At 37.3% G+C, this 24,771-nt stretch overlaps 3 protein-coding genes across 5 annotated transcripts; 2 read left to right on the top strand and 1 right to left on the bottom strand.

Annotated features, from left to right (window-relative positions):
• Window positions 1-4,906: 4,906 nt before the first annotated feature.
• Window positions 4,907-11,619, top strand: LOC145224609 (uncharacterized). Of its 2 annotated transcripts, XM_080091146.1 has the most exons (18): window positions 4,907-5,174; window positions 5,510-5,667; window positions 5,961-6,153; window positions 6,772-6,999; window positions 7,123-7,283; window positions 7,395-7,515; window positions 7,703-7,808; window positions 7,869-7,939; window positions 8,281-8,385; window positions 8,444-8,499; window positions 8,662-8,722; window positions 8,870-8,954; window positions 9,021-9,076; window positions 9,169-9,218; window positions 9,549-9,738; window positions 10,059-10,167; window positions 10,438-10,574; window positions 10,928-11,619. In XM_080091146.1, exons 1-18 carry the CDS (start codon window positions 5,076-5,078, stop codon window positions 11,045-11,047), a joined length of 2,106 nt encoding a protein of 701 aa, XP_079947272.1. In that variant the 5' UTR covers window positions 4,907-5,075; the 3' UTR covers window positions 11,048-11,619. The 2 variants fall into 2 exon arrangements, with proteins under 2 accessions (XP_079947272.1, XP_079947271.1); XM_080091145.1 differs by having other exon boundaries at window positions 4,908-5,174; window positions 7,703-7,939.
• LOC145224607 (phosphatidylinositol 3-kinase catalytic subunit type 3-like) lies at window positions 11,559-22,270 on the bottom strand. Of its 2 annotated transcripts, XR_013859704.1 has the most exons (20): window positions 22,062-22,270; window positions 21,728-21,933; window positions 21,286-21,414; window positions 20,780-21,022; window positions 20,271-20,449; window positions 19,872-20,010; window positions 19,206-19,423; window positions 18,334-18,500; window positions 16,764-16,877; window positions 16,382-16,544; window positions 15,961-16,062; window positions 15,708-15,845; window positions 15,181-15,376; window positions 14,364-14,492; window positions 13,957-14,066; window positions 13,617-13,758; window positions 12,969-13,152; window positions 12,343-12,500; window positions 11,780-12,113; window positions 11,559-11,708 (listed from the first exon to the last, which is right to left on the bottom strand). XR_013859704.1 is itself a non-coding variant. In XM_080091142.1 (19 exons), exons 2-19 carry the CDS (start codon window positions 21,833-21,835, stop codon window positions 11,973-11,975), a joined length of 2,760 nt encoding a protein of 919 aa, XP_079947268.1. In that variant the 5' UTR covers window positions 21,836-21,933; window positions 22,062-22,270; the 3' UTR covers window positions 11,559-11,972. The 2 variants fall into 2 exon arrangements, 1 of the variants encoding a protein (XP_079947268.1); XM_080091142.1 differs by having other exon boundaries at window positions 11,559-12,113.
• A 686-nt stretch (window positions 22,271-22,956) lies between these two features.
• LOC145224611 (mediator of RNA polymerase II transcription subunit 28-like) lies at window positions 22,957-24,768 on the top strand. Its single transcript, XM_080091148.1, has 2 exons — window positions 22,957-23,605; window positions 24,040-24,768. Exons 1-2 carry the CDS (start codon window positions 23,531-23,533, stop codon window positions 24,433-24,435), a joined length of 471 nt encoding a protein of 156 aa, XP_079947274.1. The 5' UTR covers window positions 22,957-23,530; the 3' UTR covers window positions 24,436-24,768.
• Window positions 24,769-24,771: the final 3 nt, after the last annotated feature.

Here is a 24,771-nt window from a genome sequence, read left to right as displayed (position 1 = left end):
GATCCAGTGACAGGCTTGCCCGGGGTGTTGAAAGTTTGCCCCAGAATTCATAGGTTCAAGAGGTGACTTGGCGGTTTTGTCAGAGCTGCCCCATACCCCAGCGAGCGCCATGCAAAAGTGAACTTTTGAGTGTCGGGGGCACGGCGTGTTTGCCCATACGTGCGCCCTCGTTTAACCAAATATTTTGATACAAACCCGCAGCAAAACAAACAGAGATACGTGTGGCCAAAAACCGCCGCATTTCGGGGCAGAATCGCCCGCTAAACTGTTGAGAACTTGACCACTGCGCTCATAGGTCGGATTTCGCTTCTGGACAGATAAATCGCATCGTTTAAGACGCTTAAGATTTCTATCGTTCATCGAAGAGTTACTTCGTCGACTTTTGTTAAAGAGTCGGTCTCGGTTCAGTAGGAGGGACCTCGATTTTGTCACCCGCCTGTCAATCACCGTGATTAACGAGCCCCTGGACCATCGCAGCAGGGGTAACCCAACACCCCAAGCGATTCGCGTTTGATCTCGCCAGCCAACTAAAAGCAAATATTAAGACAGCAAATGTGCTTGGAAAGTAATTGCCTCCAACTAGCACCACGGGTGTTGAATAGAGTGACCTTAAAAACTTTAAAGTTTTCGGGCTGAAAACCGATTTTAACCAAACGGACCAAGTTTGGTTGACATGGGTAAGCTTTTTGCGCCTATAGAGTAATTAAACCAGTTTGATAATTTTATTTCCGTAGCAGAACCTTCCCAAAATTATTTTTTATTGTATCTCTTTCAATCCCTCATAGGATCAACGTGTAATGTGTGCTTGATTTATTTACACAAACGAGGCCTTTCCCACAATCAAAACAATACAACTGGAGTGTAGCAGCGACAAGTGAAAGCAAATTCGGTCTGTACCAAACAATCAGAAACCGGATTGCGTCAATCAACAAAACGCTTCAAGCAGTCTCACAAGTAATTTCATTTCGCACGGTCGTCAATGTTTTTTTGGCAAATGACGAAATTACTATTTCTCGCTATCAAGTAACTCTGTTAAATTTGTCATTGTTGCATCATCACCTATTGTGACTTCGCGTAAACTCGTTTTGCGCCGCTAAAATAGGGGGACGGGAAAAACAAATACGATGTGTTTGTTTGTTTGTAAACAGAAGTTTAGTACGTGCAGACGCACGCCGAGCGCAAGTATTTGCAGTTTTGGGGAAGCATAATCCCCTTGTCAAATAAATAAACATCAACATGTTATTGTTACTTCCCTAAAACCGACGCGTGCTGACTGCAATGTAAATATTACCTAATCCTCAATAAGTGAGGTTAAAAAATCCAGCTTTTTCTTAACATAGGTAGGCTATTCTTTTTGTATGTATTGCAGGGTTTCTTTGAGATTACGATTTCAACTTGTGCCCAACAGGTTAAGCAACAAAAAAGGTAATTTCGTCAAATTATATCCAAAACCGTAGCCAACTCCATCTTAACCATCAAACTTCATCATGCGCCAACGAATCTGTGTAACACCTCACATTTCCGGTTATACTATTGCATGGCAGTTTATTTGACCTTTGCCTTATCGTTTGACAATGCCACAATAAAAATGTTGGCACCAGCTTAGTTGCGTTCTTTTTTTTTCCACGGGGTTCGAACCCAGGACTCTCCCGGGGACGAATCCCGATCAGGGTTTTTTATGTCTGTATATGGGTCAGGGCTTAGTTGCGTTCCGAACTTTTTGATCAGTTTTTTCTTACCGATGCCACCAAGCGACAATAAGAAAACAGTGGGATTAGCCGAAGATTGTAGTGCCGGGGCAGTTTCCAACTTCACCAAATTAACTTTCGTATAGTGCAAATTCTCGACTCAAAATTTAACATGTACTCGAGCCTAAAAAAAAAAATTCTACAACACAAAATGTTCATAGAAAATGTTCAAATTTGCGCGCTACAGAAGAGAACTAAGAACTTGTCTTATGCCTTGCTCACAACCCCCACTTGCGGTTGTGGCATTTTTTCAGAATAAAATTTAGTAGTGGATTAGTTTCCAAAGTCATGCAAAATCATTGTTGGAGTAAAAAAAAAACACAAAGAAACACTGCAACAACCATGGGAAAAGCAAATAGCGGTGCTAAATACTAAAAACATTCGTATCAAAAGTTCTCGCCTACAGTATTTTAAACACATTACCATTTATGTTTGTATTTAACGCAATTGACTGATGTTCACAAGGTTGTTGGTTATAGTCTTGCGTCGGCCACTCTTGTTTCCCTGGGCACGAAACTATAGAGCTGCGTTGCTCTAACGCAGTAATACCCGATAGGCAGAACTAATTAAAATCACCAACTCCCTAAACCCAAAAAATCAAATAAAAAATGATTTAACACATATACGCAATAAAACAGGCAGTTCGACTGCGGATTCTTTGCAAGCATAACGCATTCAGGCGTTGCCCGTCCACCGAAGATATGAAAAAATAAACACAGAAACAATTGATTCCATAATCTCCAACTGATTTGATCCAATCACGTGGACTGTAAAAATGAATTATCAATTACGGTGCGGCGCCTCTGTCAATTCGACTGCGGCTTGGAAGATACCACCTTGCGCCATGGGGTTTTCTTTGCGGCAAATCGACATCAAAATTTTAGGCCAAGATTTGAAGGACACAATTACGCCAAGCAAATTCACGATTAAGTTCATTTCCAAAAGCACGCCGGATAAATGGATTGAATATTTCGGAGGTATTGCGTGCAAAATTAAGGCCATGTCTACAAAGTCGCTGAAAAGGCAAATGGCAGTAATCGAGGCTGATCGTTTAACAACAGAAGTTATTCTTCCGGCACTGAAATGGTTGATTTGCAGTCTCAAAGGATAAACAAGCAGGAATAGTAAGGTTAGTTGACTTAACAATAGAATTGAGTTTCCGACATACAGAACTATTTTGATGTCGTTACCTTTTGTCAGTTTACATCCATGTTCTGATGCTTGATATTGTGTCGGTGCCATCAGAGCAGTACAAATTGCAATGCTTCCTAAAATCATGAACATCAATACGCTCCAACTGAGAACTGTAAGCCATCTACGCTGCGAGCTTCGCATTAAAGGGTGTCCATATAAAGAACGTTGTCTGATCCACATAAATGTGTAGACTGAGAGCATTGCTGTTATGTAGCCAAAAGAGCGAATGTTTAAAGCGATTTGACAAGATTCTACTAGCATCGAATCTTTAAAGCCAGAATTAATACTAAATTGTCCTGATAGTATATAAATATAAGCGGTAAAATTTGCCAGAACAGCTGATATGTATACAGACCCAGAGTTGAGTTGCGTTGAGGTTTTTGGCCTAAATTTTCCGCGTCGTTTTGCGTGAACAACAAGACTTACGCAAAACCAGGTTAATGTCGCCAAGGCCAATAGGTTCCAACTTTCAGCTAAAATCCAAACTGGTTGCTTAATTCTTCTGAGCCAGACAGTCCTTGGCAGGGTGACATTTTCCATTTTGTTCAGCAGCGGCTTATTTCGTGAACAAGTTTTATCACATCGCACAACACATTTCTGGTAGACGCGACTTAGCTGTACAATGTAGGCTACTACGTCCTTAAAATAGGTGTATTGTTGTTGTTGAAATTTTTGCCCTGCCTTTTTTGTCCGGGCCTACAACGCTTCGCTGGTTGACCTGAATTTATTGATTGTCAACGACAGATATAATTGTACTGACACGGGAGCATGATTAACGCAATAAAAAAACCGTTTGGTGACTATAATAATCCAGATAAGTTTAAACCAAGCACCAAAGTATTGCTAGTTTCTTTTACTTGAAGTCTTAAAATATGTGCTTGCTTTCATCATTTTGAACAGAAAACGGAGTTTAAGATGTTATTAAAATTGTAAAAGAGAATTTGGCGTCCATTACAAAGTGTAGGCTACACGTTTAGCCTACTATCAAATACTGCTGTTAAATGTGTTGGCCTACCATATGCAGGCCTATATAAAGACTGGCTAAGCCAGTGTTTCTCAACCTGGGGGTCGCGACCCCCAAAGGGGTCGTCGCCAAGTACTTTTAAATACTTCTATAAATTTGTTTTTTTTAGCACGAAATAGTGAACATTTTTATGGTGAGGTGAGCCATGACCACAATTTTGAGGGTTTTCTGCAGTACAAAATACCGAATTGTTCTATTGACATTTGAGAGTAAATGTATGATGATCACATTCTCGGAGTAAAACTTCATTAATGTGTTTGTAAAGGGGTCGAGTAAAAAAGGAGAACAACTGTGCTAAGCCAAACAATTTGGCTAGCAATGATCGTCTTTCATCCAATTTTGTGGGACAATGGCGTCCAGTCCAATAACCAACACATTGTTCGTGGATGCGATGTAGGTTCTTGGTCCAACGAAAGCACAAAAATGGGAATGTTTTAAAATTGTAGCCTAGCGCATGCGTCGTGAAAGCACAGGGCAAGTGTTGCACCTGCCAGGATTGATTTTTGATTTAATCTTACCCCGGCAAACATTCTGGCAAGGTCATGCTGTAAAAGCATCGAATGACGATCCTTTCACAAGCAAATTATTAATGTTAATTAAGTGTGACCCTGTATTTTTAGGAGTATGGCTGATGAAAATTCTAATTTTGTTTGATACAAAATGTATTTTCACAAAAGGAAAGGCCTATATTTGATATTTCTCGAAAATAAAACACCAACCACAACATATCGCTAACTTGTGCTTTTACGTAGGACAAGCCGCAAACGTGCCAGAGATGTTCACGTCACAATCAGAACTCAATAAGAATACTACGTCATTGTGAATGCACCAACCGTTGTGAATAAAAAGTAGTGTTGGATACGAAAATGCTAAAGTAAATTTTCACGTTTAGTTTGTCGCGTTTTTTGTGTTGTTTTTGAACAAACTAGGGGTTGGTACCGCATTTTTACAAATTTTCACAACAAGCCAACTTTCATGTGTATTTCTCTTTAGTGTAGGAGTCACGAAAAGAAAAACAATTACACTTGTGAATATACTTAGAACGCGGAGTACATGCCTTTCAGATTTAACAAGCATCTTTTAATTCAAACAAAGTACGAAACAACAACATGAGCGGCGGACTGGATGATTATTCTATCTTGCGTTCAATCGGGAAAGGAAGTTATGGCGAGGTTCATTTGATTCAGCACAAACGGGAAAAGAAACAAGTTTGTTGAATTTTATACAATATTTGTGGTCTGCTTTCTTCATCAAAAATTTATGGTCTGCTTTCTCCATAAAAGTTTATCTATCCTAGATTTTACTTCACATTTTGTTGCTACATTGTTTTGCCACACAAATTAATAAAATTTTTGTGGTTGCTAGAAGTAGAACGTTTTTTGTTAGTGCAAAAAGTTTTCCGATGTATAATAATGTTTTTGTGGTTTAATTAAACAATTATTGTATAGCTTTTATAAATAAGTGTAATTCTTTATTCATTGCATTCAATCTATTAGATTGTTGTTTGATTGGATCTGCAAAACATGCATGTTTACATTTGTAGTATGTCATCAAAAAGCTTGTACTGCAAAAAGCATCAAAGCGAGAAAGAAAAGCAGCACAGCAAGAAGCAAAACTACTTTCAAATTTGAAACATCCGAACATAATATCGTACAAAGACTCATTTGAAAGTGATGATGGATTTTTGTACATTGTCATGGGGTATGTTTCATACACATGTTTAGTTATGTAAGATATTCCAAGTGTTGTTGGTGTTTTGTATGCAACAGTATAGCTGTTGATCTAAATAGGGTATATGTTTATAATGAAAAAAATAATTTGAATGTTTTGGGGTTTTATTGTATAACTTGAATTTAACGAAATACAGCAAACCTTAGTTAATCTGGACTGGTTTGGACCAAAAATTTGTCCGATTAGTTGAAGATTCAGATTGACCGATGTCAATTAGTTAAAACTTTAGATAGGATAAAAGATTTTTATGATTTGTTATTTAGATTTGCAGAAGGTGGAGACTTGTACACAAAACTGCGTGAACACAGAGATATCAATGAGTTTTTGACAGAAGTGCAGATAGTTCGATGGTTCATACAGATATGTATGGCCTTGCAGTATCTTCATCAGAAACACATTCTGCATAGAGATCTGAAGACCCAAAATATTTTTCTGACCAAGACTAAAATGATAAAGGTGCTGTGTTATTGTTTCAGGAAAGAAATTGTTTTTACTTAAAGACTGTGTTTTGGGTTGTCTAAGCCTGTTCTTCAAATATAAACATTGGTCAACTGAAAACAAAAATTGGATAATGTTTGTCTATGTTGGTGATTCATTGTACGGTCAACTTCCTTATGACATTTTACCATTTCCTACATAGGCTGTTTAGTGCTGAAGTATTTCCTGATTTTGGTGCTCCCCATATTTCACAATCTGCTGAATCTAAAACCCCAATTCTTATAACTTGTTTGTTGACAGGCAATTTCCAACCAGTGCTGGTAAAAATACATATATTTTTGTAATTGAGACCAAGAATGCAAAATTCCATAGGACAGAGTCAACTATTGCTTGAAATTATTTATTTTTCATGTACTATTTGGACAAGCATATTTCAAATTTTACAACCTGAAGAGTAACCAAAAAGCTATTGTTGCCATTTATTTTACAATAGGAGTCAAACCACATGTCACAATTTGATATCAGTGTTGCTGCAGCTTTTCAACATTCATTAACCAACAATCTTTAACTTAATGCAATTATGTTGCTACAATATCTAGTATCAAGAACCTAACTCAACACAATTTGCTTACATAGGTGGGAGATTTGGGTATTGCTCGAGTTTTAGAAGGTGCTTCAGATATGGCAACCACATTAATTGGCACTCCCTACTACATGAGTCCTGAGCTCTTCTCCAACAAGCCTTACAACTACAAATCAGATGTGTGGGCATTGGGTTGTTGTGTGTATGAGATGACAACACTCAAACATGCTTTCAATGCAAAAGACATGAACTCTCTTGTGTACAAAATCCTTAAAAAGAAAGTAAGTATTTTTGAAATTCTCTTCAATGTGGGGTTGTGGATTTTAAAATTTATTTTAATAAACTTAAACTGTATAATAAGTTGTGTCTTGAAGCAGTTTTATATGACTGAAATTGCTTTGCAGATGCCTAAAATGCCAGAGATGTACAGTGATGAATTGTGTGACCTAATTCGAAGCATGTTGCATCAAAGTGCAGAGAAGCGGCCAAGTGTGAACAAAATATTGAGAAATGCCTTCATTAAGCAACACATCCAGTTGTTTTTAGATGAGAGCAGCAAATCAAGGTAAAGTCAACCTGTTTAACTTTCATCCCAAAAGTTTAACAGTAAACTGTGTGTATTTCAAAAAAAGGCTTTGTTGTGATTTTGAATGGATTATATTTTTGTGTTAAAAAGGCGACCCACATCTGGACGGAAAAGCAGAGCTAGATCGGAACAAAAACCTTCTGTTTCATCCAGTAGATGTAGCTCACGGGAATCGAACAACTCTGTGTTTGAACATGAAACACCACAGCCGGTATCTAAATCTTACCATACAAATTAGTTTTATCTTAGTTCCAATTGGCAAAGAAAATATATGGATATACTTGTAACTGATAAACGAATGCAGATGCTCGTAGTTGTGATACTGTTATAGGCAATAAAATTATGTTTTTTTGATATAGGTAATATACGATTTTTTTATTCATGACTATTGCATTTAGGCCAAGGTAGCAAATCCAGTAAGAAAACAACCATCACCAGTAACACCCAAAGACAAGCAAGGGAAAGGTGACAACAAGGAAAACCGAAAAGATGATGACAACAAACAAAAAAAGGACATAGAGACCAGGAGGAAAACTGAAGAGAAGAAGAATGATCATCCTGAACCGATTAATGGTCGGATATTTGATGAAGTTGATGCAAAACGAAAGGACAACAAACCTGTTCCACAGCCAAGGGTTGGTTTTTGTCTAAAAATTAGTTGAAAACAACCAGTGGTTTTCATTCTTGACACAACGTTTATGCAATGGGATGTGAAAGTAGTGAATACGAAAGTTTATTTAAAGGTTTCTGTGGCACCTCAAACAGTTTCAGTCGTAAATTTCCCATATCTATCAATGTAGAGTTGTAGACATATCTTATTGATCTAATCATAAACAAAGAGAACTTGGGGCCCTAACGTCAGTCAAATAATCACATCCTTAACGAACGCCTTACAACCCTAGAACCCAGAAAATGCCTTGCAAACTCCACTTAGAGAATCTCTTTCGCAGATTATTATTTATTTGTGTTTCTGTAGAAGCCAACACCTCCCTCTGAACCTCCATATCACCATGGTAACGATGACCAAACAAGAGTCAAATCTGCTGAGTCAACGAGTTCATCTGGGTCCAGTGACAAAGTTGTAAGTTATGAACGAGACAAAAGTAGTTTATTTAACTTTAATCATCCCTTTTCTGCAGGCGGGACGACGTCCACTTCCCAAAGTAGTCACTCCTGATGATGCATCACATGACCGGTATGCAACATATTGCTGGATAATCACTGCCTGCGTCAAGTGGATGTTACTAGATAACAGACACATTTATAGTTTAATGTTTGTGACATACCAATTTTAATAGACTGCATCACTACATTTACGGAATGTGCGGGTAATTTGAACATCTTGTTTTCTCTTTAGCAATGAATCAAAAGCACTTGAATCGTCGACATCCAGCGTCGTTAGCACAGCTTCAACCAAGGTACGTTTTGCTGTTTAACGCAATTGTAGTTATCTTGGACAATACCACGAATTGATCAGCTCCAAGTACATACTACTTAACGTCTGCGTAAGGTAGTAAGGTAACTCGCATTCTCGCCGAAAATTCTTCAATTTTTTGCCTTTGCAGAGCCTTAGTTCTGCCAGAGAGAGGCGAAGAGCCAAACAAAGGCGAGAAAGGCAGTTATCCAGGCCTTCAGATTCACCCAAATCCGGTAAACAAATTTTTACAGTCACCAACGAAACTTAAACGTTCTTAATCGCATTTGTTCGCGTTTTAGGGGAATCCTTACAGCCACCAACAGTAATGGGACCACCCGCCATTCCTCGACCACAGGTGGGATACGATTGTTGAATTTGAGTCAGAACGAGATGTTGATGTTTTGTCACACAAATGAAACAGCAAACTTAATATCCATTTGTTTTTAGGATGAACAACGGTTGAGCTCACCAGCTGGTCGCCTTTCGAGCGACCAAAAGTAAGTGAAGCAATTTTGTGATTCCTAATTATAACAATTGATACTGCAATTTCTAAAACACGCGTAAATTGATGTCAGTCTTTTTTCTATTATATTTTATTGTGTTTTTTAAGTGTTTTACAATAATAAAGGCTGTTCCCGTTCATATTGCATTTTGTTTCGAGCTAATGTAATCTCTAAGTGCAGTTTAAAATTAGTTACAAATGTTCTTGTTAATCGCATGCTAATGCTTGGAAAATTATACATGCGATTAACAAGAAACACCTTTAAAGGTGACAAATACCACAAAATTGTGTTGAATTCCGTGAAATATGACTTTCTTCCAAATAGCCAACGAAAAAACAGCAGCGGGGAAGAACTGAACCAATTCTACACTCTCCTTCATACTACGCTCCGATTGGCTGACGACAAAGTTGACGAGTCCCCGCCCACAACGCCGACCAATCAGGTCGAAGTCGACGGGGACAGAAAATTGTCGCCTGTACCGGAGCTGTCTGAGAGTCAGCTTTCGACGAAGGAGGTAAACTACAGTTCATTTTGAACCATCGCCAAAACTATAAGTCTGCTTTTTATATCCCACTCGGTTCCCATTATGGATATACTGTAAAAAAGTCTGCCTTTTTTAAACATCGAATTGTGACTTAAGTTTATCTCTCTTTGCAAAAGTTTTTAGTTTGACAATTGTGCAACGTAAGAAAAGAGTACTTTTGTTGGTTTTTGGAAAGCTATACGATGTCTTAAAATAATTGTACAAAAATACTGGTTTGGCAGAAACTTGGTTCTACAACGTAACGCCCGTTTTAGTATATGAAGTGGCTGACTTCAAGCTTGTTGTTGCAGAACGCCCAGAAATCAACTCCCGGTTTTAACCAAAATACTCCACAAGCGACTGCAATCGACCTGCGAGTTCCACCTCACATCCAACAAAACGTCAGAGCCGTCACTCCTGGTTGGTAACACTGTAGTGTGCTATGTTTGAAGCGTATAGGGGTGTGCAAACTGCACCCCATTGAATTTTCACTACTTCAGTGTATTGCTAGCAAGCGAGCTGCAAATTTTACTGGTAGTTGTTTAGATATGTAATTAGTACGCAACAAAGCAAAGACAATTTTGCTACGGCCCTTCGCTAGTTAGAGCAATTGTATTAGCCCAATCTTTGATAACGGTTGCACTAATGGTCTGTATTTCATTCGTAAACTGGCAACTTGTGTCCGCACAGCCACTCTTGCCTCCACCAACAAGCTGATGAAGAGGATTGTAATGCTGAGGAAAGATTGCATTAAAGGCCTGGGAGTTCCCCTACTTCATCGCGCCTACGAACTTCTCGATCAGGAAAACGACGAAGAAAACCTAAAGGTTTGTTTCAAACAAAATTGTCTCATTGATAAATGTACCACTTTCAAGGCCCAAGTAGCCGTCCTTATAAAGGAAGGAATAATATAGCTATTATGTGGACCAGATTAGGCGCTGTTATAAAATTTTGCTCATTGTTGTACGATATTCAGTATATCTTGGACTGGCATCGAGCAGGAATTTTTAATGTTTAATGCCGATTATATTTACCACTTGTGGCCTTTAAGATTTTATGGGAAGTGCAGAAATCCATCATATGTTTTTTCAGCTTGTAGCATAAGCAACAAGTCGCCCATATATTACTGCACCAAGAAACCAACCAAACAACTGAACGCGGTTTTGTAATTATTTTACAGGACAAACTGGTCGAACTTCTCGGCGAGGTCCGCTACAGTTTGTGGGCCGGAAAAATCTGGCAACTCAAGTTCTGCGAGGAATCCATCTTTCAGCATTGTGGCAGCATAACAGCATACTGACACCTCCAAGTGTATAGCCTACTCGGGCGAATGCAGTGCCAAGCGGCTGGGAAGACTTGGATCTGAATTCCATATGTTGTAATGGGTAGAACAGTGGTTCTTAACCTGGGTTTAATGAAGATGTACCATAGGTTTAACGGAATTAAAAAAAGTACTGGTTAGAGAAAATATATTGAGGGTTTACCGCGAAAGAGAACAACAGAGCTATTCCTCGTGTTTAGGTCGGTGTTGTTGTAAACGGTCCTAAAATTTCAAAGAACAAGCTCGAATTTTTGTTTTTTAAAGCCCGAGATCTAGAGAAATTTCGACACCCATATGGCCAAGTGTAAGTAAAATACGGCCCGAATCATGTATATCTTGTATCAAGCCCGGCCCGACTTCCAACTCTGATTAGTTTTGTGTCGAACTAGATAGCATCGCAATATACTGCCTGGCTACCTTGCCCTTCTCGGTAGTTTACAATCCGTGTCACGAATCCATTTTTATGTACCTCGTTTTTTGTGAATGTTGCTATTGTTTGAAATTTTATTAGAGATCGCTTGCTTTTTTGCCAATATACTTTGCACAACTGCTGGCGAAAACTGTTCTGTGAAACAAGGCGGAAAACTTACACATGAGATGGCAATAGTGCCACTTCTCTTCTGGTTCATCATAATTATTCCTGAAAAACATAAAGGCTACTTTATCCTTTAAGCGATCGTCCAATGCAAGCCTCTGTTGTATGTCGTATACCTTTTTCAGCTGGTTATTGCACGTTAACGTCGAAACAACATACAATAATCTTTTTTTGGATCAACTGACCATTACACAGTGGTCAAAACCGATCACTTCGTTTTGCAGAATACCAAATCACATTTTGCACAAACACAGCACAGTATTGACCGCGTGACGGGACCCTATTGGGTATTGACATTGCTTCAGGACGTTACTTGCGCATGTATTGCGCCACTCTGTGGAATTGCTCCACAACGACTGCAAAGAGAGCACTGACGCTCTCATCGATTAGGACTTGCATACTGCTCACAGCTTCTTCATCAGAAAGTTCTAGAAGAAATTTGTCTTGCACCTGTGATAAAATCATATCTGTTTTTTTTTCTTGGGTAAATGTTGTTTATAGAATGGGTTACACTTCCGCAAAAAACGCAAATCCGCTGGCATTCGCGTTTCACAGTGAAAATGTAATAAAGAAGCCATGATCAATTCTTACCTTATTTGGAAAAGTCCAGACTATTATGCAGTCGTAGTTCTAACACTTATTTTTCAACAAATCAATTCTTCACATAAACTTTGTTTACCTTTTTAACCGTTTTGTCAGGTTCCAATGCAATATCGGGAACACTGGCGTCAATCATAAGTGAAAACAGATTCAGTATAAGATTTGCGTGACGCCGCAGATGCAAAAACGCTGTGTAACAATGCTTGCGGAATTCCTGATAATCAGGGCTGGTTGTACCTGTGAAAAATGCATTAAAGCAACATCGTAAATGAACAATCCTGCCTCTTTTACACAGTGGTTTTCAACCTGTGGGTCGCGACCCCCGTAGTGGTCGTTTGCCATTTTAATGGGATCGCGGAGGTTTTTGAAAACAAAGAAGTAATATATATATTTATCAGCAGATAACGTAAAACATATGTAAGCAATAAACCAGAAAACACATTTATAAGCCATAAAAAGTAACTATCTTCAAATTTACTTTAAATTCTAAACTCTCATGCAAACGAACGCCAAAGCAGGTATTAACATTGGTTAAAGCAGGATTGCTTGCTAGACGAAGCATGTGTGTTAAGCGATTTTTGTAAGAAACCGAAACGAGCAAGCAAGCTTAGACCCTTCTACTTTGCCTAAAGTGAGTGCTTAATTTGGTCACTAAAGCGAGACCGGATTTACATAAATTTTCAAGTTTAAATTTGCGACTCTTACCTCCCATTGCCTCAACCATTTCCTTGCTTAGTTTCATCGGAGGAGGGAGCGGTTTCGGATCACGTCCCAGTATATATCCGAAATCAATGTGGATTAAAGCTCCGGACTTTGCAAGCAGCAAGTTGTCAAGGTGGCGATCGCCCACCCCCAACAAGTATGTGACCACACAATAACCAGCGCAGCTCTGGAAAAACAAACACTAAGTTACTGCAAAGGAACAATGCGCGATACTTCGACACTGCGATAACAAGTCACTGTGGAATATTTCAAGTTGCAAATGGTATGAAATCAAATAATTTTTCTCACACAAAAAAGTTTTTTTTTGCGCAACTATGGAGTAAAAACAATACGTTTGTGTCCTACAACAGAAAAAGGCAGTGTTCTGGTTCGAAACATTTTTTCTCGGAGCAAAACATCCTACACTTTGCCTGCATCATTTGTAAGCGAAAAAACGATAACTTGAGTTAGTAAACAAGACACGACCTTGAAGAGTACTAAACAAAATTGCCAATGTTTTCCCTTGTGCACTATATCACTGATTGATGACAATTTTTTTTGGTCGAAACGTTATAAAATGCATACGTTTTATTTTTTATTTTAAACGTTATTGGCAAATTTGCATTTGGCTTTCAATCAGTCGATTCCCACCTTTACATATGTGTCCATCAGATCCTTGTCGATGCCGTAAGGATCGGATTCGCGGGGTTGGTGTTTGCGAAAGAAGTTTTGGATCGTACCGTCGCTGTTTAACACTTCTGCGACTGGTTTTGCGTTCACATACTGCACAAACCTACATCAGATTGCAAAAATTGATGACATACGTGAAAAGTAATATCCCGTATGGTAAAATATACTGGTAAACCGCACATCCAATTTACCAAGCTTTTGATGGTACAAAGAGGCATATTCGATTATCCCAAATCGTCCAAACATTTTTTGTAAGTGGTCTGAGGTTGTAACAACGCAAAATAAAGAAGAAAGTGCTTACCCGTGTTTTGAGCTTGTTGCCAATACTTTGTATGGCGTCAACTTCAAATCCAGGTTTTCTTTTTGCAACAGTTTGTCCATTAATGTAATGATTTGAAGTACGAGTTGATCCTACACAAAAAGGTTAACAGCATTGTTAGAACACTAAAACCATTGTAAAGGTAAAAGTCGACCATGATTTTAGTTTGAATAAAATGGGCTTAATTTTTGGGCCAGACTTCACACTCCCCTCACTTGTACTGCAATTATACCAACTTTTCGACCTAATTTAGGCCTTGGTAGAAAATGTTCAGGTTTAAACCGGGTTTCGGGCTTATACTTTCGGGTTCGGGAACCACATTCGGCCCCACTTGCAACTCTGAGCCTAGCTCAACCGACATAATTTGTTGAGGTCAAGCTGTAGCTCACCTGACGTAAATCGTCACCATTCTTGAATATAGTAGTGTAATATCGGTTGTCCACAGTGCGAAATGTCAACTTGGCCGGCATCAAGTTGCTCTTGTACAAAGAAGCTTGTTCAGCAACAATTCCCTTCACCTGAATCAGAAAAAAGAAGATGCCAGTTGAGTAAACCATAGTACGTATTGAAGGCGTCATACCGAATCATTAGGTCACCAAGCATTCCCATTATCAAGGCACAGGCTAGAAAAATCTAGCGTGCGGTGGGATTCGAACCCACGACAGGAGTCTTTCCGTGAATCGCGCTCTACCAACTGAGCTGCACAGGCTTAGCGGTGAGTTCGTCGAAAGTCCAAATTACAAGCACCGTTACATACCTCGTATGCTACACATATCAGCCCTGAAGCTGATCCCAGTTATAAATTTATGTACATATTACGTGATCAATGGTCAATGCGGCGATATGCTACTACTGAGCTGACATGTGCAATATACGAGGCAGGTAACGGTGCTCTGTTTTTAAAGAGTAAGACCACATTTTTTGACGAAATTTAATTTGCATAACTACGCTAGAACTCATTTTTGATTTCATTCTTGTGTCACAACAATACACTGTATTATACTGCCTCCTTGTTTAACGAAAAAAAAAAAAACCAAACAACCGACGTACTTTTAGGCACCTTTTGGGGAAAGATAAAAGAATTTCTATTCTGCTTTATCAAATATTCTGGACAAATTACTAATTTCAGGGATGTTAAAAACAAAATTCAACATTGTTTAGGTTTAAGCACAAAAGCTGCTACATAAATAGACCCTCTCTGACAACCTTAATCATGGGATCAAGGGGAAGGGGAATGGGGTCGAATGTTGAGAAGTTGAATCCTTTCATCGTCTCGGATTCTTGTGAAAGAAGAGCTCTTAACTTCTCAATCTTTTTCTTTCGATTCGATCCGTCCTTCTGAATGTTGTTGATGAGCTGCACCAAGCGACCCAGGAACTGCTCTTGGCCTGCCAACTGAGACCTGTTTGGCCAAAGACATTTTTGTTTCGTTTTTTACAACAACTTACCGCTTTTGCAAAAATCCGATTTGCCATATATTTAGTTTAATTACATAGGATGGAAAATCTTAACCGTAGCCATTTGTTAAGGAAATCATCCAGTTAATCGCACAATTCAGTTTATTACATAAAAAACGTTGGCCAAATTGGACATGCGATTACCCGGATTCGTCTGTACTTCCTTTCATGTCTTTTTTACTTGAAGGTAAAGGGAAGCAAAATTTGATTTAAGATGGAAAAACGGCAATGTCATGCAAACTTCATGTTAATTCATGATAAACAATATCACGTTACCTTCTTAGCCTACATTCTCGATCCCCGCGCAGTAATGCTAAGCTGAATCTCCTCAGCACGATTTCATACATTTCTGGAACCTTCCTTCGCTCGGCATCGGTGATATTGTTGATTTCCTCACATTCAACTAACAGATACCTGAAAAAGTAAAATTTTGATCTTACAAACCCATCAACGAAAAAAATTAAAAGCACTATCCCAAAAAGCATGGTTAAAAAACATAGGTTAGTATAGTCGAACCAACGATACTAACCAGTAGAAATAGTTGGTTAGTGTTGAACTCTGGCAAGCTCGTTCAATGAGGAATGTTGCTAGGTCCTTGTCTTCAGCAGGTACTGGAGAAGCTGATTCGCTCCTGCAAAACATTGAGTGTCAAACGACCACTTGTTTGAAATGACAAACTACGTAATGTCGTAAGCTTTCTAAGTTTTAAAGAAGGTGGCTTTATTACCTTGTATGTGAACTTAGAGGCAAAAAAACATACGTTTGACATCTAAGTTGAACTTAGATACATTAGCAGCAGACGAAGATGCACATGACCGAAAAAAACATTAGGTTCTGTAAGAGTAGTTTCGAAAAAAATCTTAAAGATTGATTTCAATCACTATTACGTCACAGAGGGGATACCGGATCCCCAGGCGCATACCTGATGACAAATTTGTGTTTGTAGTTACCGTTTTACTGTGCTCTCTGAGCGTTCAATACTTGGTGGATACGCTGAGTCAGCAGTTTCCTCGCTAGCTCGACTTGTCATTGAAACTGCTGAGTCATGTTCAGTTGATATGGAACGTGACGTATGCATTGTTTGTTTGTCTTTACGCTTTATAGCCTCAAAATCTGACAACAAAAGAAAAATACAGACATTTTTTTTGAATATCAGATCATTTTAAAGAAGTAGTGAGTAGTGAAATGGCTGGTATTACCTAATTTTACAGGAAAATATAATATATACATACTTTAGCTTAAACTAATGCCTATTTATATCAAATACAAATCTTTTTTATTCGAAAACAAAAACATAAACAACAAAAAATAGTCAAAGTAAGTGTAATATACCTTCTTTAATCTTGTCAAAGTTCTCATATTTAAGTGCTTGTACAAGCTGTAGCAGATATAAGACAAGAGTTTCATTTGTTGTCCTGTCCAAAATCTTTACAGCATATCGACGCACTACAAACACAAATATGTGTTTTATTTGTTTATGAATTTCAAAAGCAGTTGAAAAGTTAACTCTTCCTGAGTTAACTAGAATAGTGGTTTTCCTATATATTGCCAGTGTATATATACTACATCATATTTAACGATGTATCACATATACCATTTACTATATTTATAATGGATATATATTTGGCACCTACATTTCATTGGGTCCCTATCTTTTTCCTGGCACTTTATAACATAATTGTTTCTGCAAGCATAATCTAATGGGTCCCCACACATGTGTACATGCGATTTGGTAACAGTAAAAATAGGGCACAATCATTGTTAAACTGGAATAGTGGTTTTCCTATATATTCCATTTTACAGAAACTGTGCCATATTTATGCACCATTCATTATAATTGTAAGGGCTATATTTGATGGATACATTCAGTATGGTACAAATATTTTTGTGGCCTGTTATAACTAGTGATGTACCGAATCGGCTAAATTTCGATTCGGCCGAAACCGAATATTCGGCGGTTTTGCCGAATAAATTCGGCCGAATCAACCGAATCATTTATGACGTCACGCGAAGTCGCACGCTTCGCGTTTAACGTGAAAAAAATGTTCATCTACCAGGCAACCAGTGCAAAATAGTTGTGTTTCGTCCTTATTTCAGTTCTGTGGGGTTTAAAACTGCCTTAAGCATGATTGGCAACCTACCAATGAATTACTAATTTTTTTACTACCGTGGGAAAAACGATAATGTGTTGAAAAAGATAAACATTGACGCAATTTTCGTTATGTTTGGGCTTTTGAAAGATTGCGTGGACCATAATAAGCAGAAAAGACACGTTTAACGATTTAAATTTGTGTTCGTAAAAGATTCGGTTTCGGCCGAATCGCAACAAATTATTCGGCCGAAACCGAATCTTTGCAAAAATGATCGATTCGGCCGAATAAATTCGGCAAACCGAATATTCGGTACATCTCTAGTTATAACATAATTGTTTTTGCTAGCAAAAACCAATGGGTCCCCACACACACATATTTTGAGTTCGTAACAGGATGAATGGTGCATGCATATGCTAGGTAAGAATTTGAATTGCACAGATGACATTTGTCGTATTAAAGAAATATTTATAAACTTTTGTTTTGTAACAGTCACAGCCCTTTGGAAGGGGACCCATAATAATACAGACAAATTTGGTTGCTGACTATTGGTTAAAAAATGTATCAATATGTGATTAAATGGATTCAAGTATTTTGATTGCTTTTCTTACATAGCCAATACATTTTCTTTATTTACACAATTTAACAAATAAATTCTGTTTAGTGACGATTTTGGTTTATGTATGTCATTTCTATTTTGTGTACAGCACCACCTTTTGTATTCATTCACACACAAACACTTCCGTGTCATACATATTATGTCCATACCATTTCGGACCATCAATTAACTGCATAGCAAATCAACTGATTACCTGTAGGACTTTGAAATCTTGGTGTGAGAAGTTCCAGGGCATCTGCAGCATCAATTTCTTCCCATTTGTCAAGAAGCTGGAGGGCCACAGTTCTTTCTGGAGCCCTTTCCCATTTTACACATCGCAAAAACTTTGTCAAGGCTTTCTTCTGATGCATCAAATAATATCTAAAAAACAAAAATCTTGCTGTGAAATTAACAAATTAAGGTAATTAGATTGTGGAGAAAAAATGATGGAGTATATATATATATATTTATCTTTATGGCCCTGTAGATAAACAGTACTGATCTTATCCACACACAATACCCTGTTGAGTAGCAGTAAAATTTAAAACAGTTTTACACTAGTTGTTCACAAGCATATTATTGTAATTTCGCACAGCACTTGTTTAAAAAAAATGTTTACTGTTAAGCCAGTGATTTTACAATTTTGCAATTTTCAGTCGGTGACTAGTTTGTCATTTCTGTTTTCATGGCATCACCCTTCTATGTCCATTACTTTTTTAAAAAGGGGATAAAAGAAGCCCACCAGGTTATCTTACATAATAACATGTGGAATGTTGCAACAGGGTATGATCATTAAAAGCAAAAGAACTGCTGCTTTAAACAGGTATTCCAATAATAGGATAGTCGCCAATTTGGATACTTGCGTATCTTTAAGAGATGTTAAGTGTTTTTTTTCATTTTTTGTTTCACTATATACACAAAGAGAATATTAAACCAAGTTAACTTATTTGCTTCAGCTATTCCCACCTCTCCACGCCCAAAGGTAAAAGGTTGTAGACCACATTAAACCATGTATTTATTATTTAGGACAAGTCCATTTGACTCAAGCAAATCCCTAATATACATAGGATACCAGCATTTCCTTGCCTGAACTTCCAAATAAGGTCCTCCTCTTCTTCAGAGAGATGTTTAGAGAGAGGATAAGCAATGATGGATGCAAGTTGATCGCGGACAACAGCATTGGGCTTCAAGTCATGCTGTCCAGCGCGCAGACTTCTCACCAACTTGTGATGTTTTTCTTCAATGAGATTACTTCCCATCAGTTCGTGATCAGGCACAACAACTAACTGTGGATTAGTTCTCACCTAGAGGAAATTGGTGTTATAAATTAGACATGTTTACAATACCAGGACTTGGCAGGTGCATGATATTCACAGTAAGTAATGTGAAACAACTTGCATGCTTGCAAAATTCACGTTTGTAATGACCTGTCTTAACACCCTGAAAAGGGTATACGGGCTTAAAAACATAACGCAAATAGGCAATTTAGTGCTGTTTTATTACAAATCATATTATTATTATTTTTTATTTGAGAATGCGTAAAACCAATATTTTTTTACCTAGTTGTAAACAATGTATTTTCTAACTTATTTGATTTTTTTTTGAAATTACAAAATTATTTAGCAATTTTAATTTTTTTAAAACCTGTTGTTAGATATCAGCTATAGCCCTCATGCTGACTAGACCTCATGTGACTATCTAAGCTTCTAAGACTAAGATATAGTAGACTAAAGTAAATAATTAACTTCATACCTCCACTGGGTCATCTCCGTTGTTTTCGAAATAAACGATTGTGTAGTCCAGGTCTTTGTAAACAACTCTTGGAAATTCCACCATAAGGTACATAAAGTTTTGTTTCTTCTTTTCCTTTTCATTGATCAACTCAATTTCTCTACATAGTAAAACGAATGCTGAATGTGAAGACCAAAGTAACTTGTGAGTAGAAGCTACTTAATCGTGTAGAACAGAGGTTTGTCAAGCATATGCAGAGAATTTTGCTCAATTCAGTTACATGCTAAAGCCTTACAGAGTGAAAGGGGTTAATTGTATGACAAAGTTTGACAAATCATATTTACTAGTGTATACAGTAAGTTCATAGTTTAAAACTGATAGCATTCTCCTGACGAACTACAACATAAGAAAACTGTATACCTAAAGGTAAGCCTGTCCAGCCAATCCACTTTGGTCATATGACCTTCTCTGTGCTTTTTAGTCAGTTTAGCAAGTCGGACCATTTGTTGGTTGGCTACATCAGGAGCTTTATGTGGTGTACTGGTTGGTCTTTTGCCATCACCAGGCACATCCGGCCATATACAAAGTTCATGTCTGCCCTGAAACAAAACACTTATAATGTAATACAATCTTTAAGATGACCAAGTGGTTAGCAGCTAATGTCTTGTTAAGTTGTAATCACAGGGTAGTGAGTTCTAATCCTGCCTTGACCACTTATATATGCTTCATTGAGCAAAGTTATTGCTCCAAACAAGTGGAGTTTGATAGATTGAACTAAATTGAAGTCACCAGTTCCATAAAAGATAAAAACGCTAAATACAATATGATCAAGGGTAACAACATTGTTCAGGCATCTTGATAGAGAACCCATTGGGAGCAAAATGGTAAAAACAGTGCGAAGAACCAAAAATATATTAAAAAGTGCTAACCTTTTTGAATGTTCCATATTTTCCAAAAAGGGGTACTGTTGTTCCGCCAACAGGTACAGCTTTGCCTGGTCCATGTGTATCCCACACAGTGATTACCACCAACGCTTTTCTTGGCAAATCACTGAATCGAATTGGTAGTCTTAACCACTCATTCCATGAATGTAAACTACGTCCTGGGGTTGTCATGTGGTAGCGATAAGCAGTTTGCACAGACAAGCATATGGGTTTGTTGTCATCAAATATCTACAGATTAACCAGCGTTAAGGCATATAACATGATACAATATGACACTTGCAATAAAGTCTTCTTTTCAGGAGTTTATAAGCAAATCGTTATCCAAATCACAAGCCCTTGAAATAAGTTGCTTGAACTTGGAGAAACATTCAATTCTGGAAAATAGCATTTTTTTCTTTTTAGATCAATTAAATAAAAAGGTGCAACCAAATTCTCTTTTTCTGGCCAAAGTTTAGTTAGAATAATGGAAGTTCCAAACAAGAGGAACATACCTGAACTGTAGTAAACATGTGACTGTCTGTTTCATTTTGTACTTCACCATCTGGTGAAAATTGTAAGTGAGGATCATTCAATAAATCATGATAACTTCTCTTGGGTCGAGACCCTTCAAGACTGCAAATCTGTAAAAATAATTTTTGACAATGTAACATTACACATAAATACATATGTTCTCATTTTTTATCATTGACATAAAGAACCATGTTTAGTCGCAATTTTTTTCTATGAAATCTTAATTCAATTCAATTCATTTATTTCGTTCACGTGCATATAGTAAGTAAGCAGTCATGTACATTCAAATGACAACGACGCAAACGAAAATGGATCAGCCACTAGTGGCCATTGCAAGTAGCTGACCCTATCTATTTGAACGGTTAAATTCAGTTAACCTCACCTGTCGAATAATAAAAAAGGTGTAAAAGTCTTTTGGTTTACCTTTATTGTAATGTTTACATCCAAATCACAACTATAAACATAATTGAATCTGTCTGGAATTGGTTGTCTCTGCTGAGAATTGCCCGCAAGTGATTGAACGTCAGACATGATTTTTCTCTATTTTTTCACAAAAGATGTTTGAAATTTTTCAAGATCAACTTTCCTTATTTCATAGTTGCCTGCCAACTCGTTACTTTTGTAGAATACTGAAAATATAAACCAAATTTAGTATGAGCAAGGTAAAAGTGTTTAAAACATTGTCTAATATGAGGTGAAAACTGCAAAGTGGTGCTTATTGGTTTACAAAAGAACATAACATGTTTCAAAACTATACCTTTCAAAATGCTACTGTCCTTGTGAAAGAGTTTCTGGCGATACTGCTGATCTCTTTCAATCTTTTTGTAGTAAAGTAGGACTCCAATCACACCAGCAACTTCCAAGACAACAACGCCTTTTACAAGTCTACCAGCTATAAATGGCATTACACACTAAAGAGTCAAAGACCCTATTGCGAATTTAAGTCTGCAAAATTGAGTTAAACTTACTTCGCTACGTAAAAGAAAACATATCTATAATATCAATTCAACTTTGGTAGGGTAACACTAAAAGCAGAAAAACAGAAAAGCGGGAAAAGCAGGAAATCAACACAAAAAGCAGAAAAGAAAGGAAAAGCAGAAACAAGGGAAATTTGTGTTTTCTAAAAGAGGGAAAAAATAATTCCAGAAAAACAGGAAAAGAGTAAAATTTCTTGTTTCATAAGATTTTAAAATACGAAAAGCAGAAAATGTTTCTTTATTTGTTTTTTTGCCGTTCTAGCTCTTAAAAACCATTCGAAAGTGTTCTAATAGCCTACACTGATTGTGTCAAAATACAGAAAAGACGGGAAATAAACAAATAAAAAACATTTCTTGTTTTTCAGTATTGGACACAACACATAATCGATGTAGAACACTAATAGATCACATTCAAATGATTTTTACGAGTTAGAAAGGGGCTCCTCCAAAATACGCAATCTATAAAATGTTGATGGTTAGGGCTTTTAGGGTCTGGGTAAAGGTTTATAACAAAAATAACACTATAATTTAGTTTTAGATTCCCAGTTTGGACTTAATATTCTCATATGTGTTGAAAGTGGTACTAAGCACTGTATGGTACCACATGTTAACACTAAGAAAATTAGGTCCAAAAGGTATCTAAATTAAATTATAAAGTTATTTGTATTACAATCCCTCACCTTGACCCTTATAACCGTAGATTGCGTATTTTAGAGTAGCCCATTAGAAAGGTATAAAAAACAAATAAAGAAACATTTCCCGTTTTTCTGCTTTTCATAATGAAACAAGAAATCTTACTCATTTCCTGTTTTTCTGGAATTATTTTTTCCCTGTTTTAGAAAACACCAATTTCCCTTTTTTCTTCTTTTCTGCTTTTAGTGCTGATTTCCTGCTTTTCCCTCTTTTCTGTTTCTCTGCTTTTAGTGTGACCCACTTTGGTAACTTCGCCAAATTTCTTGTCCCTTGAAACTGCAACGTATAATGTCAATTTGTCGTGCACAATATGAGGAAATACAATACAACATTGGCATTAACTTGCAAAATACTTTCAGCTGCAAAACAAAAACATAACACAAGTGAAGCGTGACGCAAGTTACTCAGGCGTGAAAAAGAAAATCACATAAAAATATTACAACGCAAATGTTTTTTCCGCCGTGTTCAGATTTTAACAGTGTGTTTTCAATGAAATTGGCTCAAAAACGGTCGATTTGTGTATAGTTGTTACGTTCTTGTGAATAACATATCTGCAATGCAGCAGCCGCAGCCAACACATTTGTCTGGTTTAGCTGGAATGCGATCATTGCAGGCTCAACAAACCTCACAGGTGGGAAACTTATTTCATGTATTTCGCCTGTATTGTTTTTGACCAAAAAGAAAATATAGTAAAAGACTCTTTCTGTGATCAATATGATGTGTATGATCCAAAGTTTTTGTTAGTTTGATGCAAAAATACCACTGATATGCTAAGAATAAAATTTAAACAGCAATATAGATAAATTTGCTCATTCATGTAAACTTGTTTAATTGCATAAGGATCATCATGGCCAAGCATAGTTTTTCTTAATTGTTAATGTAATCATCTGGCTCATTAAACAAAAAGTTTGCAAATCGGTTTATGCGATTAAGCAGATTTGTTTGATTGCCACAGTTATTTTTAAATCAACAGTATTTCTTTAATATTGGTTACTTTTCTCAAACTTTAGACCTATTCACGAAATTCGATTTTGCATGTTATTTAACGTAATGTTTTGTTTACAGCTCGTAGCTACGCCCACCACAAACAATCCAGGTTGTGCCATAGATGAGTTGGAGTCATCGTTCCGAGCTTGCATAACTCCCTTTGTCACCGAAGAGGCCTCTGTAGGTGTCACCTTTCAGGATGAGCAAAAACCAAGTGTAGAATTGGCCATCAATGAATTTATTGAACTTGCCAGAAAAACTGAAGCGTACTTTCAAAAGCAGCGAGCAATAATAGCTACACGACACCCAGAACTCACTCTTCAGGAAGAATGTGAGGAACTAGAAATGGAATTGAAGCGCAAAGAAGACATTGTGCAACATCACTCAAAGAAACTACAAATATGGCAAAGGACTCTCAAAGAAATGCTTAGTGTTAGCACTGAAAGTGGACTGTCAAAAAGTTCAGTTAAATAATGTTACTATCTTATCTCTCTTTACATGCACTGCCATTTGTTGGTTTATGACTTCTCTACACAAACAACTTGCTTCTGCTTTTCTATTTGTTTTGTGTCTAAGATAGAATTTACAGTTTGTTGTACTTGTATCTTGTGAACCTTACATTTACTGTTTGAATTGCAGAACAGTTTTTGTTTCAGCAAATGAAACATCCTTTGTTCTTTACAACATGTGTGCATGTGTTTGAGAACGTTTATGGATTGCTTTGAGCACTGAGGCAATGCAAAGCCATTATATTTCATGCTATTTGCATGTGAACCTCTATTTAAAAAATCACTTTCAAAAAGTGTTCAT

This window comes from Phallusia mammillata, chromosome 4, assembly GCF_965637545.1.
Source record: "Phallusia mammillata chromosome 4, kaPhaMamm4.hap1.1, whole genome shotgun sequence".
NCBI lineage: Eukaryota > Metazoa > Chordata > Ascidiacea > Phlebobranchia > Ascidiidae > Phallusia > Phallusia mammillata.
The sequence above is the reverse complement of the archived record's forward strand: the minus strand, read 5'-3'. Positions and strand labels throughout refer to the sequence as shown.